The sequence below is a fragment of the Urocampus carinirostris genome, chromosome 1 (assembly GCF_059441175.1).
Source record: "Urocampus carinirostris isolate Australia breed hairy pipefish chromosome 1, RoL_Ucar_1.0, whole genome shotgun sequence".
Classification (NCBI taxonomy): Eukaryota; Metazoa; Chordata; class Actinopteri; order Syngnathiformes; family Syngnathidae; genus Urocampus; species Urocampus carinirostris.
The window spans coordinates 58,990,470-59,008,907 of record NC_142349.1 but is presented as its reverse complement, the minus strand read 5'-3'; the positions used below and the strand labels follow the sequence as shown (position 1 = coordinate 59,008,907).

At 42.6% G+C, this 18,438-nt stretch overlaps 1 protein-coding gene and 1 pseudogene across 2 annotated transcripts in view; both read right to left on the bottom strand.

The window, feature by feature from the left end:
- The window catches only part of agla (amylo-alpha-1,6-glucosidase and 4-alpha-glucanotransferase a), a 46,545-nt gene extending 32,025 nt beyond the window's left edge, over positions 1–14,520 (bottom strand). For both annotated transcript variants that reach the window (XM_088346890.1, XM_088346899.1), the window contains exons 1-6: positions 14,395–14,520; positions 8,718–8,839; positions 8,327–8,537; positions 7,952–8,121; positions 7,604–7,807; positions 6,538–6,719 (exon numbers count right to left, since the gene is read on the bottom strand). In XM_088346890.1, the coding sequence (XP_088203016.1) occupies positions 6,538–6,719; positions 7,604–7,807; positions 7,952–8,121; positions 8,327–8,537; positions 8,718–8,805 (855 nt within the window). In that variant the 5' untranslated portion in view covers positions 8,806–8,839; positions 14,395–14,520. The remainder of the gene's footprint in view (positions 1–6,537; positions 6,720–7,603; positions 7,808–7,951; positions 8,122–8,326; positions 8,538–8,717; positions 8,840–14,394) is intronic.
- Positions 14,521–15,096: 576 nt separating this feature from the next.
- LOC148376411 (U2 spliceosomal RNA) lies at positions 15,097–15,223 on the bottom strand (annotated as a pseudogene).
- Between the last annotated feature and the right edge of the window lie 3,215 nt (positions 15,224–18,438).

Sequence of the window (18,438 nt, the reverse complement as noted above, 5' to 3'; positions counted from 1 at the left end):
GGTATCTTGTTTTAGAACGATCTTGATGTTGCTGTGATGAGTTGAGTGAATTAAACTCAATTCCAAGTGTTTATTGTCATATGCACAGTAAAGTTGCGAGCGAAAAAGAAAATAGAAACTAAGGAATGGTTGGCATTTCTTGAATCCCAAGACTTTAACCTTCCGAAAGATATTTGAAACGATGCATTTCAGTGACATCGTACGGACACCGCATCCGCACGTGTCTACGACACGTATTTGCTTCTTTGCAAGCTTTGGGAATGTTAAGGGGGTAATAAGTTTGACTGAATCATCTGACTGTTTTGTCGACGTTCCCATTGTAGCGCCTTATAATCCGGTGCGCCTTATCTATGGAAGATATAGGACCCAAAACTATTTTTTTGGGGGTGCGCCCGATAACCCGGTGGGCCCTATAGTGCGGAAAATACGGTACCTAAAGCTTTCAACTTCTTCCAACACCTGTCCATTCAAACTTATTTCTAATGCCATGCCCACTCCATCTTGAGAACACTTCATCATCTTACTCTTCCCAACATTCACACATAACTTACGCCCATTACACATTCTTCCAAACTCCATTACCAACCTTCTCAATTTTTCCTCAGAAAAATAGACACAGACACACATTATGTATACAATATAGTGTTACATAATTTCTGAATTATTTGTTTTTTAAAATTTGGTGCCCATATCATTAAGTTAGGCAGCACGGCGGCGCAGTGGTTAGCGCATGTGCGGCACAGCTCCTGCGTGGGTTCAAATCCAGCTCCAGACTTCCTGTGCGGAGTTTGTATGTTCTCCCCGTGCTTGCGTGGGTTTCCTCCGGGCACTGTCCCTAGGTGTGAATGAGCGAGTGAGTTGTCTGTCCCCGTGTGCCCTGCGATTGGCTGGCAACCAGTTCAGGGTGTCCCCTGCCCACTGCCCGATGATGCTGGGATGGGCTCCGGCACCCCCGCGACCCTACTGAGGATAAGCGGTGTAGCTAATGAGATGAGATCATTAAGTTATTTTTCCCTTAGGACAATTATCACGAGAGTTAACTCACAAAATGGCGGCGCCCTCTATGGCGGCGGCTGGATCTGCTCCCGACAGTTTCTCACATTCTAGTCAAAAACCCCAATCTTCGACTCAGTTTATGAGGGCGAACAAAGACAACTCTAACTGTAGATTAATATACGATCGCAGTTTTTTGCTGGATATGCGAACATCCAGAAATCCAGCGCAAATTTCGACGATCACTCTGGAGTGTTTACTTAGCCTCGGAGTGCTACGTCAACAGAACGCAGCGGCCTACAAAGCAGCGAGTAAAAGTGGCAAGCGGAAGCGCTGTGACCGGGGAAGGAAACGAGGTTGTCGGGCCGGGCTAACGGCTCGGATGAAGGCTAAACCCTTCAAAACGCCTCTACCATCCATTTTCCTATCCAACGTCCGCTCCCTGGACAACAAACTGGACCATTTACAAGTGGAATTTACATCGAACCGCGAATTGACGAACTGTTGTGCTTTAATTCTGACGGAGACATGGCTAAACTCATCTATCCCGAATGACGCTGTTAGCATTGTGGGGCTAACTGCTTTCCGCGCTGATAGAAGCGGCGAGCTCACCGGCAAAAGCAAGGGGGGCGGTCTATGCATTTATACCAACAACAACTGGTGTAAAAATGCGAAGATAATCTCGAAACACTGCTCACGAGACATTGAACTTTTGACGGTGATCTGCAGACCCTTCTACCTACCGAGGGAGTTTAGCGCGACCATCATTACTGCCGTGTACGTGCCCCCCAGCGCTAATACGAAGGAGGCAATGGACGTTCTCTACCGAACTGTGAGTGAACTGCAGCATGCTTACTCCGAGTGCATTTTTATTGCGGCGGGGGACTTTAACCAGGCCAATATGAAAACAGTTCTCCCGCATTTCCATCAGCATGTAAACTTTGCTACAAGAGGTAGGAACACATTAGACCTGGCCTACACAAACATCAAAGGTGCATATAAAGCAGCCCCCCGCCCCCACCTTGGCTCATCAGATCACCTTTCTATTATGCTAATTCCAGCATACAAGCCCCTGCTGACCAGAGAAAAACCTACAGTGAAGCAGGTGAGGGTGTGGTCTGAGGGGGCAATGGAGGCACTACAGGACTGCTTTGATTGCACTGATTGGGACATGTTTAAATCGGCTGCCACTTACAACAACAAAATAAATATAGATGAGTACGCCATTTCTGTGTCAGCCTACATCAGTAAATGCGCAGAAGACGTCAGCAATAACAAAACTATATGCACCCGTGCCAATCAGAAGCCCTGGATGACTGCTGAAATACGAAAACAACTAAAAGTACGGAACCTTGCCTTTAGATCTGGTGACAAGGAGGCGCTGTTATCAGCGAGGGCTAACCTGAACCGGGCTATCAGACTAGCAAAGCGAACGCACAGTCAAAAAATCCAGGAACGTTTCCTCAGCACAACCAACACCAGGGATATGTGGAAAGGCATTCAGGCCATCACCAGTTACAAGCCAACCACCGCCCCAGTGCAGAACACTAGCATGGACTTTCTGAATGACCTCAACAAATTCTTTGGAAGGTTCGAGGCACAAAACGGCACCCCTGCAGCGAAAGCGGTTCCAAATCAGGACGAAAGAGCACTCCACCTGGACTCATCTGACGTGAGGAAGACCCTGAGAAGGGTCAACACAAGGAAGGCTCCAGGCCCGGACAACATTCCGGGGCGGGTACTTAGGGAGTGCGCCGATCAGCTGGCTTGTGTACTAACAGACATTTTCAACACCTCGCTAGACCAAGCCAAAGTACCATCATGCTTCAAATTTGCCAACATCATCCCAGTGCCAAAGAAACCCCAGATCTTATCACTCAACGATTACCGGCCCGTTGCACTGACTCCTATCATAATGAAGTGCTTTGAGAGACTGGTTAAAGAGCACATCACCTCCAGTCTCCCCTCCTCATTCGACCCCTTTCAGTTTGCCTACAGGACAAACCGCTCCACCAGGGATGCCATCTCCTCTGCGCTTCACCTGAGCCTGACACATCTAGAGGAGAAGAACACCCATGTGCGGATGCTGTTCCTGGACTTCAGTTCAGCATTCAACACCATCATCCCACAACATCTGGTAGACAAAATGAGACTCCTGGGTTTCAACACCCCCCTGCGGAACTGGCTGCTGGACTTCCTCTGTGACAGACCCCAATCAGTGCGGATAGGTCAGAACAGTTCAGATGTCATCTACCTCAGCACGGGCTCCCCCCAAGGCTGCGTCCTAAGCCCCTTGCTGTTCACCTTGATGACACACGACTGCGTCCCTAGGTCCGCCACAAACCACATCGTGAAGTATGCTGACGACACAACAGTGGTGGGCCTCATCAGGGATGACAACGACCTGGCCTACAGAGAGGAGGTGGAGCAGTTGGTGGGCTGGTGCAGGGACAACAGCCTGGTCCTGAATGTCGACAAAACTAAAGAGATCATTGTCGACTTTAGGAAAAACCAGCCCAACCATGCCCCACTTTGCATCAACAACAAGGCTGTGGAGGTTGTCAGCAGTATCAAGTTCCTAGGGGTGCACATTACAAACAAACTCACCTGGTCTGTGAACACTGCATCACTGGTTAAGAGGGCACAGCAGCGCCTGTACTTCCTGCGGAGGATGAGGAGAGCCCACCTGCCCCCACCCTCCCTCATTACATTCTACAGGGGCACCATAGAGAGTATCCTGACCAGCTGTATCTCAGTGTGGTGTGGAGGCTGCAGCGCTACCGACTGGGGTAGTGTGAGGAGGGTAACGAGGACAGCAGAGAAAATAATCGGGACTACACTTCCCTCCATTCAGGACATTGGCCAAAAGCACTGCCTATCCCATGCTAAAAACATTACCGGGGACCCCTCTCACCCCCATCATGGACTGTTCACTCTGCTAGCCTCTGGGAAGAGGTACTGCAGTGTGCGGTGCAGGACCACCAGGCTCCGCAATAGTCTAGTCCCCCTGGCCATTAGACTGTTAAATGGTCAATCTAACATATAGTTAACTTAAATCTAAACGGCTGCTAATCTGACTTTTTGCACTACTGGCAGTTTTTTTTTATAGCTTGCCACTCCTTGCACATTGCTCTCTGCACTATTGTAATTACAGCGTTATTGTTACAGTGTTAATGTTACTGTGTACCTGACTTGTTAACCTGACTGCCCATTTTGCACATCTGGTTAGCTACTCTTCTTGCACTATCGGCACTATGGTAAAATACTATACGTAGCCAAAATACAATACAACATTATTTATATCTGTACATTCAAGGAAACTGTGGGGGTCAGATGCATCGACATTTCGTTCTGTATACACGTGTACTAGAATGACAATAAAGTAGATCTGAATCTGAATCTGAATCTGAATCTGAACTATTTGGAATCTCCAATAGCCTATTCCCAATAAAATTATAATGGTTGTTGGGTTCCCACAACCTGCCCCCAATTTTACTTCTGTTTATTTCAATATATTTTAATATTTATGTCGTGTTTGTGTAGTCAGTGACTCTGTCATTAGGACACTAGTATGTTAGGTACATCAATTATATAGAGTGAAACAGCCAAAATTATCCATTATATATACCTTTAAACAGTGGTTGCAATTTTTCTGGACCCCGGACATGTTTAATGTCCGAATATACTATCGTGGCCCAACCCCAAAATAAAATCAAAAATATTAACAATAATAATAAAGCCCAACTCCACTGTGTAACCACTTGACCACTAGGGTTCTAGATTACATAGGAAAAGGCATTCAATTTTATCTCATCATTACACTATTTTAACTCACGTTGTACAACATTGTTTTAGCTGAACCCTTTCCCATAATGCCCCATTACAACAGAGTAAAATGTAGCACGGTGAGTAAAAAAAGTGTGATGATAAAAAAAAAAAAAGAATAGGCTTTTCCTTTGTCATCAACAATACTATTGGCCCAGTGGTAAGGATCCGTCGCCCTCACCGCCACAATCCAAGTTCGATACCTGTTTCATCTAAAGCTGAGCAAATGAGATCAGCAATAAATGTCGACGGATCATTAATTGTCAATTACGGGGATCCTGGCTGTGGCGCCCAGGAGTCGGTGAGGCACCTTTTTTGTGAGTGCAGCGCTGCCCAGGTCTTGTGGACAATGGCCGAACAACTAGGAAAGTTCCCGGACTTGCCAGCAGGAGAGGTCCCTGATGCACAGTACGTGCTTTACGGGGTGAGTCGGTCGAGGAGGCCTCGGAACGACTTTGCCAGGGACTGGCTCACTCTCGCCGCCATCAAGGACGCCATCTGGACCTCCAGAAACCTGCTGGTATAGAGGTGCAGGCAGATTCCCCCCGTGGCTGTGCTCCAAATGGCTGCAGATACCATACAATCTGCGAGCGGCGGGCCTAGGACGCAGCCATAAAGAAGACTCGTCTGCACCCACCCGGAGGGGGGAGCCGGAGCTACACTGTGGGAGTCCCGGCAGCAACGGCCTGGGTTGTGGAACCCAGAAGGGAGAGGACCCACGCAGAAGGGAAAGGACCCACACAGAGGACTGGAAGAATGCTGCTTGGGAGGGTGGGATGGCAGAGCTATGCCCTTGCACAATAGTATTGCCTTTTACACGCTGGTTAACTACTGTTAAAAGAAAATAACTCTGAAATTGTTTAATTGATGTTGAAAATGTCAGGAAAAAATGTTAAAACGTCATATCGTCACGTCATATTGTCAAATATAAAAAAATTGTGAATATGCTTGATGGCTGTGTTTTGCTGCTGTTGGTGTCAGTGGATTTGTTCAGACCGAGGACAATCGACTTTGGCCTGGACGGATCTATTGACACTAACAAAGATGTTATATAATGAAATTGTGAATATGTTTGATTTTCGAGAAGGTTTGTTCAAACCTCACTTTGTGTATGCTGTTAAAAACATAATATTGGAATATAATATTGTGAATGTGCTTAATTGCTGTTGAGATTGTCATGATTGTTTTCTGTTTTTAGTGTCAATAAATTTGTTCAAACCAAAAAATAAAAAAAAATAAAAAAACCTCGGTTAAACGCGCCCCCAAAATTTAAGTATTTCTTTTAAGGTGAAAACATTTCGGTATACACAAATAAATACGATGTAATAAAAAATAAGGACAAAATGATCCATTACCCGATACCAGTGTTCGCAGACCACAGATATTTAGATGTATTTGAGAAAATTGCATGCTGTTCATCAACTTTCAGCTTTCATTTGAGAATATTTAAACCCTATCACAAATGCAGTATATGAATTAAATGATCTCCTTTTGAAGGGGCCAGGGCGAGTGCATGGATCATACAAGATGTGACTCTGAAATATCGCTGATATTAAACAAAAGTGGAAAAAGCTCAATATCACCAGGTTGATCACAACACTTGAATTCAATGGTAGTCAGCTTTAAGGGGGGAGTCTATGTGCTTACGAGGTCCAATTACAGAGGATTAAGGCTTCGAAAATTCAAAGAATAAAAAAATAAAATAATAAATGTACTTACATTCAGATGATTTTCATTGGTGATATCAGCTGGAAGGCCAATGTCCTTGTAGCGTCCGTCTGCTATTCTGGTGGTTAGGTGCCAGATAGCTCGGTCCAAGACCCAGGCTGGCCGTAAATGGGGCGAGTTTACCAGGTTGTAGCCACATTCTGGATGCTCTTGGATCCACTTGCTGTTAGCGGCTGAAAACAGAAAAAAAAACACAAAAAGGATAAGAAATACACAAGTAACGTATTTGAAATGTTCTTGTGTACAGGTTTCCTACACCTTAAGGGAAGCTAAATTCAGAACTTTGTAAGACTTTTTTTAAATGCCTTTTGAGATCAAATTCAAGACCAAGTCGACAATAAAACACAATTGAAACAAACAAAACAAACAAAAAAAAACACCACATGAATCAGAAGCCTTTTTAAACATATTCCATTTCTTTTTTTTTTTTAAATATCACAATTTGGTCGAATTAAAAACTTTCCATCTGAAAAATGGAGCACTCTCCAAAGTTTTGACAACAATAAATAAAAAGGATGTTTACAGTACTTCACAGATCCTCAGTCAAAAATGGCAGCTAACTACTAATTCTAAAGAATTGTTCTGCTACATTCATGAAGCAATTTCCTCATGATGCTTAAAAAATGACTTTCTGGTCTGGTGTAAAACTTTTGGAAAAACACAACACTGCTATATTCGTGAGCAATTTTCAGTGTAGCATTATAAAAACACATGCAAGTAAAAAAAGTACTGCATACTCTCTGGGTGTGAACAATTTATAAATCAATTGCATCAATGGATAATCCAGTTACTAAATCTTTGTGGTTAAATTTAATATTTTCTAAAATCGGATTTAAGACATTTTGATGCCAATGAAGGCCTTATTTTTAGAATAATGAATTTAATGCCTTTTCAGACTTTAAGGATCCGCAGGAACCCTGTGTATAATTAAATGATCACTGTCAGGACAATTTGCCACATGTGCCCAAAAACACGTATTATGTATTGAAGAAAAATTACAGAATAATTAAATCTAAATAGTTCAGAAAAACACTGGATACTTCACGTTCTCACATACCAGTATGGTTATAGACCACATCAGTAATACACAGCATGTTCCATTCTTTCTTCATCATCTCCACCAGGGTGCCCACATCTTTCCAGCTATAGTTTTTGCCCTCCGGGCTGAACTCAGGGTTGAAGGTTAGCTGGTCTGCCAAGGAGTAACATGACCTGGACTCTCCTAGTGTCTGCAGAGGCGTGAAATGGATCATGTTGTATCCTAGGAAATAAACATACCCATTATTTGTATCTCACATGGCACAATTAGATTAGAACCAGAAGAAAACAGCTACAAACAAAAATACTAAAAAAGAATCGATTTGTGTTTTAAACAACAAGCAACATTTACAGTCCTCACACATACCGGACTCCTTGGCAACCTGCAGTCTTGCTGGCCAGTCATTTAAGTGCCCCAAACACTTGGATAAATAGGTCTGAATGGTGATGCAGTCCAATGGGAGGACACGGTTCTCTGGGCCAACACGAAGAACTGGGTTGACCACAATGTAGCCTCCTCCAGACTTCTCAGTCTCCCTGTGCAAAAATGAATTGTTATTTTAGTATAACACGAATATTGAATACAGTAGTTACAGGGTTTGAAAACGACCCATCAAACGAAGTACTAAATGAAGCAGAACTTTCAAAGATATACCCAGGTCAAGAGAAAAGCGGGCAGACATCCTTTTAATTGCTACTAAGCTAGCTTTCTTAATGCAAATGAAAATGTATTATGACTTACCCAAACCCAAAGTAGTACTGAAAAGAACCCGCCACCTTGATATCCAGATGGCAAAACTTATCAGAGTCATCCTCTCGTCCCGTCGGGTTTTTCCAGGTCAATACACGAAATGTGTTCCTTTCAAACCGCTGTCCGTCAGAGGGGTAGTTTGTGTGCACTGTAACTCTCCTCCCCTGAAGACTTGGACCCAGGCGGAACTGGAGCTCAAAACCTGAAGAAAATGAATATATTTGATTTTTTGGGGGTGTAAAATTTGCCCGATTGCTAAGCACAACACAGAGAGGGGAAATATCGTTTTGCCTTGAGCTGTTTTCAGAGAGACTGTTATAACAATACTAATAGCAATAATTATGAAAGATCATAAGAATTCGAACAGCAAAATAAAATAGACCTTGATCGAGTCTGAAGAGGGTCCGCTCTAAATTTTCTTTGTCATTGAGTATCAGGACCCGGACCTGCTTCAAATCTTGAGGCAACATTTTGACTTCTTTGAGTATGTTGGGTCCAGGTCACCTGTAAAGACACGTACTCTTTAGAATTCATTCATCCCAGTTTTTTAAACTTAATTTCTTCTTAATACGATTTCAATAAGAGGTGCTGAAAATATTGCTGAAAAACAATAAGCTGAATTCCACATTTTTTATTAACGGAGTAAACTTCGGGAAGCGGATATGTGAGGTATCAACAAATCCTGTTGCTTGACCAAAATTTTACATTTTGGAGATGTGTGAACATCACATATAACATAAGGCGGTTGCATTTGGCTTCACCTGTTAAGTCAAGTCAAGTCATGTTTGTTTGTATAACGCTTAATCACAAAGAGTCAAAGGGCTGCACAGACCACAGATTATTGCAAACCACAGACTATTATGGCACCTTCCCCTGATCTAAAACCTACATGAGGGCAAAGAAAAACTGAAGAAACCTTGAGAAAGGACCGCATACGAGGTAATCCCCCTACCAGGATGACCAGGCTGCAATGGATGTTGCAATAACAACTAATACACAGATATTGTCAACATAAAATATAGGTTATTCATATGCTATAGAATAAAAATGTGTTTTAGTATCACTTCTGGTACAGGTGATTAGAATAGAATAGAATATACCTTTATTGTCATTGTTACAAAACGGGTTAACATATTGTGACAACGAAATTGTGTCACGGTCGCCATGGCTACCAGTCTGCCGCGCCCCCGAACTCAGCTGCAGCAGATCAGCTGATTGCTGGTCTGCTATTTAAGGCTGGATTTTGGGTTTGGCGGGCGCTGGCTCATTACACAATCCCAGGTCTGCTATGCCTTGTCCTGTTTTAGGTTTAAACATTTTCCGTCTGTTAAGCCCTGTCCTGTTGAGTTCGTGCCGGAGGAACTCTGTACCGTTCTGTTCTGATTGTAAGAATGTTTTTGTTTGTCTTGTCCCTGACTTTTGGACAACTTTTATTTTGTTAAATAAAACGTATGGATCGTCACGCAATTGAGTTCTCCCTTCTTGCCTCCGTTCTGGTCCGATCACTCCTTCGACATCACCACGCCCCGTGACAAATTGGGCATGACACTCCAGTATCACAGATTCACAGTGAGGTAAAAAAAACGAGAAGATAAAGGAACAGAGAAGATAGGGTTATAAAATAAGGAGGATAAGGTTATAGTTATAATTTACACAAAATTTACACAAGAAATGTCGGCATGTAGGATGTTACATACAGTTTGGTATCGTAAGGGTTTGTGACTGGCTTGTAGATATTTCTATAACCCTGCACTCTTAAATTTTGAATATCTACAGCGTGGCAGAATGAAGACTACTCTTTACTGTCAGTACTGAGTTTGGAGTACATTTAGCCTAAGGTGTGTAGCTGTTTAATGTTTTTTTTTAAGGGGCAAAGACCACTCTGGGGCTAAGCATGTTTAGAGGTCAAGGTAAAATGTTTAAAACTGGTTAAGTAATTGTTATTTCCCAATTTAGTTCAAATATCTGTAATAACTTTTGCCAAACAAATACATCACACTTCAAATCGGCTGGTTTAACAGCTGACAGAGAATTGTAATAGTAAAAAAAAAAAAACATTTTACAAGCAATCTCACTTTCAAGTCATGTTAAAAACTTCAATCTGAAATCAGGTCAACAGAAGCATTACAAAAGGTTCTTTCTTTTTCTTGCAATACAGTATTTCACAACGATTACTACGCACCTTGACTTCTGCAAATTGTCAATCTCCATAACAAGGTAATAGTGTTATACTGTACTAATGAGCAGTGTTGGGAGCAACCAGTCACAGAGGAGAGTGTTCCTGGAACGCAATTACTTTTTCGGTAATGAGTACTTAAACGCGTTATTAATAAAAATTTGTAACTTAAAACCTATCTGGCCCTAAATGAAAATGTAATTGTTACCCTTGTTAAATCACAAAGTAACTGTGACTAACCACAATTTAGGGAAAGCTGAAATCAATTTCACATGTCACACTAAAAATTGATTTCCACTACCTGTGTTGAATCAAGAAATCCCTTAAGTTCCATCTAGTGAAGTAGGCTGCAAAATCTTGAGAACAAGGTCCATAGAAATTTCAGAACAAGTTAGAAAATAAGTGATTTAAAACTATCAGTTTGGAAAAGGTCACAAAGCCATTTCTGAAGTTGTAGGGCCCCAGCGAACCACTGTCAGAGCCTTTATCCACAAAAGGAGAAAACTTGGAACAGTGAGACGACGGCTCATCCAGGGGGTTACAAAAGAACCTTGAAAAACATCCAAGTAACTGCAGGCCTCGCTGATCTCAGTTAAGTTCGGTGTTCATGATTCCACTATAAGAAAGACACTGGCCAAAAATGGCATCCATGGGGGTGTTCCCAGGCAAAACCACTGCTGACACAAAAGAACACAAAGAATCGTCTCACAACTTGATTATCCTCAAGACTTTTGGAGAAACATTATGTGGACTGATGAGTCAAAAACTGAACTTTTTGGAAGATGAGCAGACCATTAGATCTGGTGTAAAAATGGCACAGTATTTGACAAAAAGAACATGATGCGAACAATAAAGTATTGGGGTGGCAGTGTGATGGTCTAGGGCTGCTTTGCTGCCCCAGGATCAGAACAACTTGCTGTGGTTGTTTACAAGAAGGTCCTGGGGGAGAACGTTCGGTCATCAGTTCGTGCCCTCAAACTCAAGTGCTCCTGGATCATGCAGCAGGACAACGATCCGAAAGACAAGAGCTTGAGATTGAGATACTGTGGAATGACCTTAAACAGGCAGTTCATGACAGAAAACCCTCCAATATGGCAGCTTTAAAACAATTTTGCAATAAAGAGTGGGCCAAAGTTCCCTCCAAAAACTCCGAGCATTGTAAAAGACTCAATACCAATTATCGTTAACGTTTGATTTCTGTTGTCGCTGCCAACGTGCCCAACTCAGTATTAGGTTCAGAAGACAATTATTATTTCACAAAGGTAGATGGTCGTCAAGCCACATATATTTGGAAAGCCCGTAATCACAAAATACTTAAAAGACTACAAAGGTTTCAATTACGCCATCCCCTGATCTTAAACCAACACACGGGCAAGGAAAAACTCAAATTCTCAGCACGACGAAAATAAGAAACCTTGAGAAGGGACCTCCCTGTGGTAATCCTACCTCCGGGTATTTTAACTAAGACTAGAAAGTTTGATTACATTACCCCAATTTTAGCTAACCTGCATTGTCTCCCTGTTAGCTTAAGATGTGATTTTAAGGTACTGTTGGTAGTATACAAAATCATTCATGGACTTGCTCCCTCATATCTTTCAGATTTGATTTCACCCTATGTTCTGGTCCAGAGCCTTCGCTCTAAAAATGATGGTCTACTAGAGAGCCCAAGAGCCAAGAAGAGATCCGCAGGTTCATGAGCGTTCTCCATTTGGGCCCCGGTGTTGTGTAATGCTCTTCCCCGAGATGCGATCTGCAACCTCAGAAGAACTGTTTAAATCTAGGCTTAAAACACAATTCTATTCTATAGCATACGAATAACCTATATTTTATGTTGACAATATACGTGTATTATTTGTTATTGCAACATCCTTTGCAGCCTGGTCATCCTAGAAGGGGGATTACCTCATGTGAAGTCCCTTCTCAAGGTTTCTTCATTTTCCTCATGTTGAGGTTTTTGAGTTTTTCCTTGCCCTCATGTAGGTTTTAGATCAGGGGATGGTGTCATAATAGTCTGTGGTTTGCAATAATCTGTAGTCTTTGCAGCCCTTTGACTCTTTGTGATTAAGGGCTATACAAATAAATTTACTTGTGGAATCAACATTTCAAAACTGCCTTTCGCATTTCCTTGGGTTGTCTCTGTGTGGTATTGAAATTGGTTTGATGATCTGAAAATTTTGTGAGTGACACATATGCAAAAAGCATAGAAATCAAGGAGGGAAATGCATCTTCACGGCACTGGATTAAGCTTTACTAACTAGATTCTAGTGGGTGTCAAACTCATTTTAACTCGGGGGCCACACGATAGAACAAACATTCTGTCGATTAAAGATAAAGAAAAAGAGAGATAAAGGAAAAAGAGAAAGAGGAAGGGAAAAGAAGAGAGAGGGCGGGACAAAGAAAGAGAGAGGGAGAGAGCGTGAGAAACAAAAGAGATAAAATGAGAAGTTGTGAGAGAGGGGGAAAGAAAGGGAGAGGAAGAAAGAAATCCAAAGAGAAATAGAAAGACAGAAGGAGAGAAAAGAGAAAAGAAAGCGCGAAGGGTAGGAAGAGAGAAAGAGAAAAGGAGAAAATGAAGTTAGATTCAGATTCAGATATACTTTATTGTCATTCTAGTACACATGTATACAGAACCAAATGTTGATACATCTGATCCGCACAGTTTCCTTGAATGTACAGATATAAACAAAATGTTGTATTGAGTTGGAGTATTGAAGTACTAATAATATACTAAATAATTATGGCTATGTATAGTATTATACAGTAGTGCAAAGAGTGCAAGAGTAGCAGCTAACCAGATGTGCAAAATGGGCAGTCAGTCACTGTACAGTAACAATAACACTGTAGTTAGAGCAAAATAAGACACAGACAGTGAAAGAGAAAAAGAGCAACAAAGGAAAATAAAAAGAGAGACACAGACAGTGAAAGAGACAGAGAGTGGGAGAAAATGGGTGGAAGAGAGAGAGAGAGAGAGAGAGAGAGAGAGAGAGAGAGAGAGAGAGAGAGAGAGAGAGAGAGAGAGAGAGAGAGAGAGAGAGAGAGAGAGAGAGAGAGAGAGAGAGAGAGAGAGAGAGAGAGAGAGAGAGAGAGAGAGAGAGAGAGAGAAGAGAGAGATACAGAGATACAGACAAAGACAGAGATAAATAAATACAAGTACAGTGTCTTTGTGAGAGACACTTGGCTTTGGCAACATCAAGTGGACATATTTCAACCTGCAGCTTCTTTTTCTCTTGCGCTTCTCTGAGTGTTGTCTCGCAGGCCAGATTCAATCCGCCTGTAAACTAGAAGCTAGGACGACTCAAAAAATGACATCGAGCATGTCAGGGGTCAATGGGGGCCCCCCACCAAAAACCTCCGACTAGATTCTGCGTCGCACTTTTCCCCTGCCAAGGTCAAGAATCTCTCTGTTAATGTCAACGTGTATTTATAAAACTCTTGTCAGAGTTGAGCTTGCTAGACAGCCTCAGCTCATTTCAACCCTTACGGCAAAAAGAAGGACACTGTTGCAGTGCAAAAGCAAACACAGCACAAGAACAAGTGCAAATGTAGCTTCAAAATAGGCCTGACTGGATGTTTAAAAATCATTGAAGACGGCTGCGTGTGTACATGTTTCTGCGATAAAACCGCATTAGCATCACAAATGGAAATCATGTGCACGAATGACAACACGGGAAGCTCTTTCAAAAGCAGAGATGGAGCGTCTTCGGGGTAAAGTGCAAAACACTATGTTGATGTCGACATCCAAAACATTGCCTTTCGAACATAGATGTTTAGAATCCTGCAGGGGTGATCACAGTTTGCAACGGACACCCGCGTCGTCAATTGCGACAAAGCGGGACTACAATACATAATATTATGACGATGTTAGTGATTTTAAACGACTGACCCCGTTTCGTGCCGTGGCCGTGAGGATTCTCCGTCCCGAGAAGTGGCAATCGGTTTGCTGTGCGTCGACTGCTTTACTGGGACATTTGACACAGGGGGCGTGGCACAGAAAACCAGGCAGTAGAAGTTACCGTAATAACCAAAGAGAACGCAACAACATTTCTCATGGTTTGGTTTTCATTTTTTAATGAGCGGGGTTGATTTAAAACAGTGCTTATCAACTGGTTGGACTCCAGGATCCAACATACTACCCTAATTGCAAGGCAAATTTAGGACACAAATCTACTTCTTAAATTTATAGAATGAAAAGATGGTGCGCTATGAATCATGAAATTAAATGAAATGATCTGCATTTATATAGCGCTTTTCAAGTCAAGACTTCCCAAAGCGCTTTACAGTGTGCTTCACATTTCCCAATAGCGGCCGTGCAGCCATGTAAGGCGCTAACCTGCTTATTGGGGGTATTAGGGGTTCAGTGTCTTACCCAAGGACACTTCGACATGTAACACGGAGGAGCCGGGAATCGAACCTGCGATCTCTTGAGGGGGAGGGGGATTTTGTAGTGGTTGATTGTTCTATATTCTATAATCAATTATCCATTATCTGTTATCGGTCAAATCATAATACACTACAAAGCCGAGACACTTGTTCCCAACCAAGAGGCTGAGTCAAGGTCCTAGCCACAGGGCCAAGCAGCGATCAGTGTGAATGCACCGTTCCCGGAGGTACTGCAATACCGAGCCGATGCGTGGAGTGGACAGAGCAAGCTCTTATTCCATCTCCCAATTGCAAAAATCAACTGAACATAAGATTACAGTTCAGAAAGCAATGTCTAAAATCATTCTTTTCAGTAGCAACACAATCCTAGAACCACAGTACTCACAACAGCGGAGATTCCAAGACGAGCTCTCTACCTCCTCAGCCACTGCCGCCCCACATCATCCATGCATACATCCATTATCTGCACCTCTTATCCTCAGTAGGGTCGCGGGGGTGTTGGAGCCCATCCCAGCTATCTTCGGGCAGTGGCCACCCTGAACTGATTGCCAGCCAGTCGCAGGGCACACAGTGGCAGACAACTCACTCGCACATCCACACTTAGGGACAATTTGAACCGGCCTATCAACCTAATATGCATGTTTTTGGAATGTGGGAGGAAACCCATGCATAAACGCAGGGAGAACATGCAAACTCCGCACAGGAAGGGTGGTAGTTGGATTTAAACCTATTAATTCAGAACTGTGCCACCTTCAGTTTGAACCATCCATCCATTTTCTACACTGATTATCCTCAGTAGGGTCTCATGGGTTCAGGAGCCCATCCCAGCTATCTTCTGGTTGCCTTGAACTGGTTGCCGTCCAGTCACAGGGCACACAGAGACAGACAACTCACTCGCTCATTCATGATTAGATTTAGCCTCATCGCAGTGCATTAGACTCATAGTATAAGCCTTGAGTATGAAGTTTAGACACAAAGTGTAGCAGACCCTCAACCGACCCTATTAAAAAAAAATGTTTAATACGGATGAGGAGACAGGCGTTGAGACCAAAACGTCCGCCTTGTGTTAGAGCACCGAGTCATTTACATGAATAAATTTGAGGCTAATTTTAAAAATAATGCTATGTTTTTAAAAAGATAGAAAAAAACACAGAAAAATCCCACAATGACTCGACTATGGCGACCCATCTTGAGAACCAGCTTGAGACGTCGGGAGTTGGTAGGAGGTTCAGGTGAAGTCCTGAAGTGGCATCATATCAACACCCGGATAATATACCTATGACATCAATGTTTTTATTTCTTTACTTTATATACAAATGAAAATTAGAACACGGAGGCACTGTGTTAAATATGGTGAAATGACATCTGAGCCCTTTAATGTTACCTGCGGTGTTCCGCAGGGTTCAGTGCTTGGCCCCCTTCTTTTCAACATTTACATGCTTCCATTAGGTTACATTATTTGCAAGTACAATATCAGCTTCCACTGCTACGCAGACGACACTCAATTCTATCTTCCGTTGGAGGAATCTTCCACACTAAACTGTGGAAATTTGGAGGCCTGCCTCACTGAGATAAAAGAGTGGATGTCACTCAATTTCTTGCGTCTTAACTCTGAAAAGACCGAAATGTTAGTCATTGGTCCATCTAAATGCCGTGACTTATTCTCAAAAACTGCTGTGAACATTGACAAATGTCACATCACACAAAGTGACTCAGTTAAAAATTTAGGTGTCATATTTGACCCTGATCTAACCTTTGAGATGCATGTAAAGAAAATTACTAGAACCGCTTTCTTCCATCTTCGTAACATTGCCAAAATCCGTTCAATACAGTCTCAGTCTGATGCGGAAACTATAATTCATGCATTTGTTACCTCCCGTCTCGATTACTGTAATGCACTACTCTCCGGTCTCCCGAAGTCCAGAATCAAGTCTCTTCAGCTAGTACAAAATGCCGCAGCGAGGCTTTTAACTAGGACAAAAAAGTACGATCACATAACACCGATTTTGGCTAACTTGCACTGGCTCCCAGTGAGCCAAAGATGTGACTTCAAGGTTCTCTTAGTATTGTACAAAATCATACATGGACTTGCTCCCTCTTATCTTTCAGATCTGATCTGCCCCTATGTCCCGGTCCGAAGCCTACGATCTGAGAGTGCCGGTCTTCTGGTGATCCCGAGAGCAAAGAAGTGTTCTGCTGGATCGAGAGCGTTCTCCATCCGGGCACCGGTGCTGTGGAATGCTCTTCCCCCTGAGATCCGATCTGCAACCTCAGTGGAAATGTTTAAATCTAAACTTAAAACTCACTTCTACTCCATTGCATATGAATAATAACCTACTCTTCTTGTCGGCTGAAAAATAGTCTCTGTAACATAGTGTACTAATCTGTGAAGCCCTTAGAGACTTATTGTGATTAAGGGCTATACAAATAAAAATGACTTGACTTGAAAAATATTCTTAGATGTTTTAAGTGTCAGATTACACTAAAATAGTCAAGTCAAGTTTATTTGTGATGCCTTTAATCACAAGGAGTCTCAAAGGGCTGCACAGATCACAGACTATTGCTTACTACAGACTATTATTACACCATCCCCTGATCTAAAACCTACATAAGGGCAAGGAAAAACTCAAAAACCTCAACATGAGGAAAATGAAAAAACCTTTAGAAAGGGACCGTACATGAGGTAATCCCCCTTCCAGGATGACCAAGCTGCAACAAATAGTCATGTTGTATTTTTGCAAAGGACAATAAAATCCTCTTGATCAAAAACTATCAAGATATGAAATTTTTATTTCATGCAACTAAAAAAAACACGATACACTCATTTAAACACAAATTTTCAGTATAATTGTGAATACAGAATCAAATATTCCAAACGAAACAATTAGAAGTGCTAAAGTATAGTTTGCTTGGCATTAGATATCAGCTGTGACATCACCGATAACAAGAACATGACATAGTGCTCGATGAAGCATGCGTTTCATACACTGAAAAGATCACGAATTAAACTTAAAGCCCCAGTGTGTAATATTTGACCACTAGATGGCACTGTGTTGTCTGGCACGAGCAAGGGCCAGTGCCACAGAGCACACAGCATGGCGGCTGGATGCCGGACAAACATAAGTAGGAATTTCATTGTGTAAAAGAAATAGACATTTCTCGACATTATTCTAAATAAAAATTAACATTGGTATGACAGTTCAGGCAGCGAAGTGGTTAGCGCGTGTGCGGCACAGTTTTGAGGTCATGAGATCGAACCATCTAGTGAGGAGTTTGCATGTTCTCCCCGTGCTTGCGTGAGTTTCCTCCGGGCACTCCGGTTTCCTCCCACATTCCAAAAATGTGCGTTTCAGGTTAATTGTCCGGTCCACATTGTCCCTAGGTGTGAATGAGCGAGTGAGTTGTCTGTCCCTGTGTGCCTTGCGACTGGCTGGCAACCAGTTCAGGGTGTCCCCTGCCCACTGCCCAAAGATAGCTGGGATGGGCTCCAGCACCCCCGCGACCCTACTGAGGATAAGCGGTGCAGCTAATGAGATGAGATTAAAAT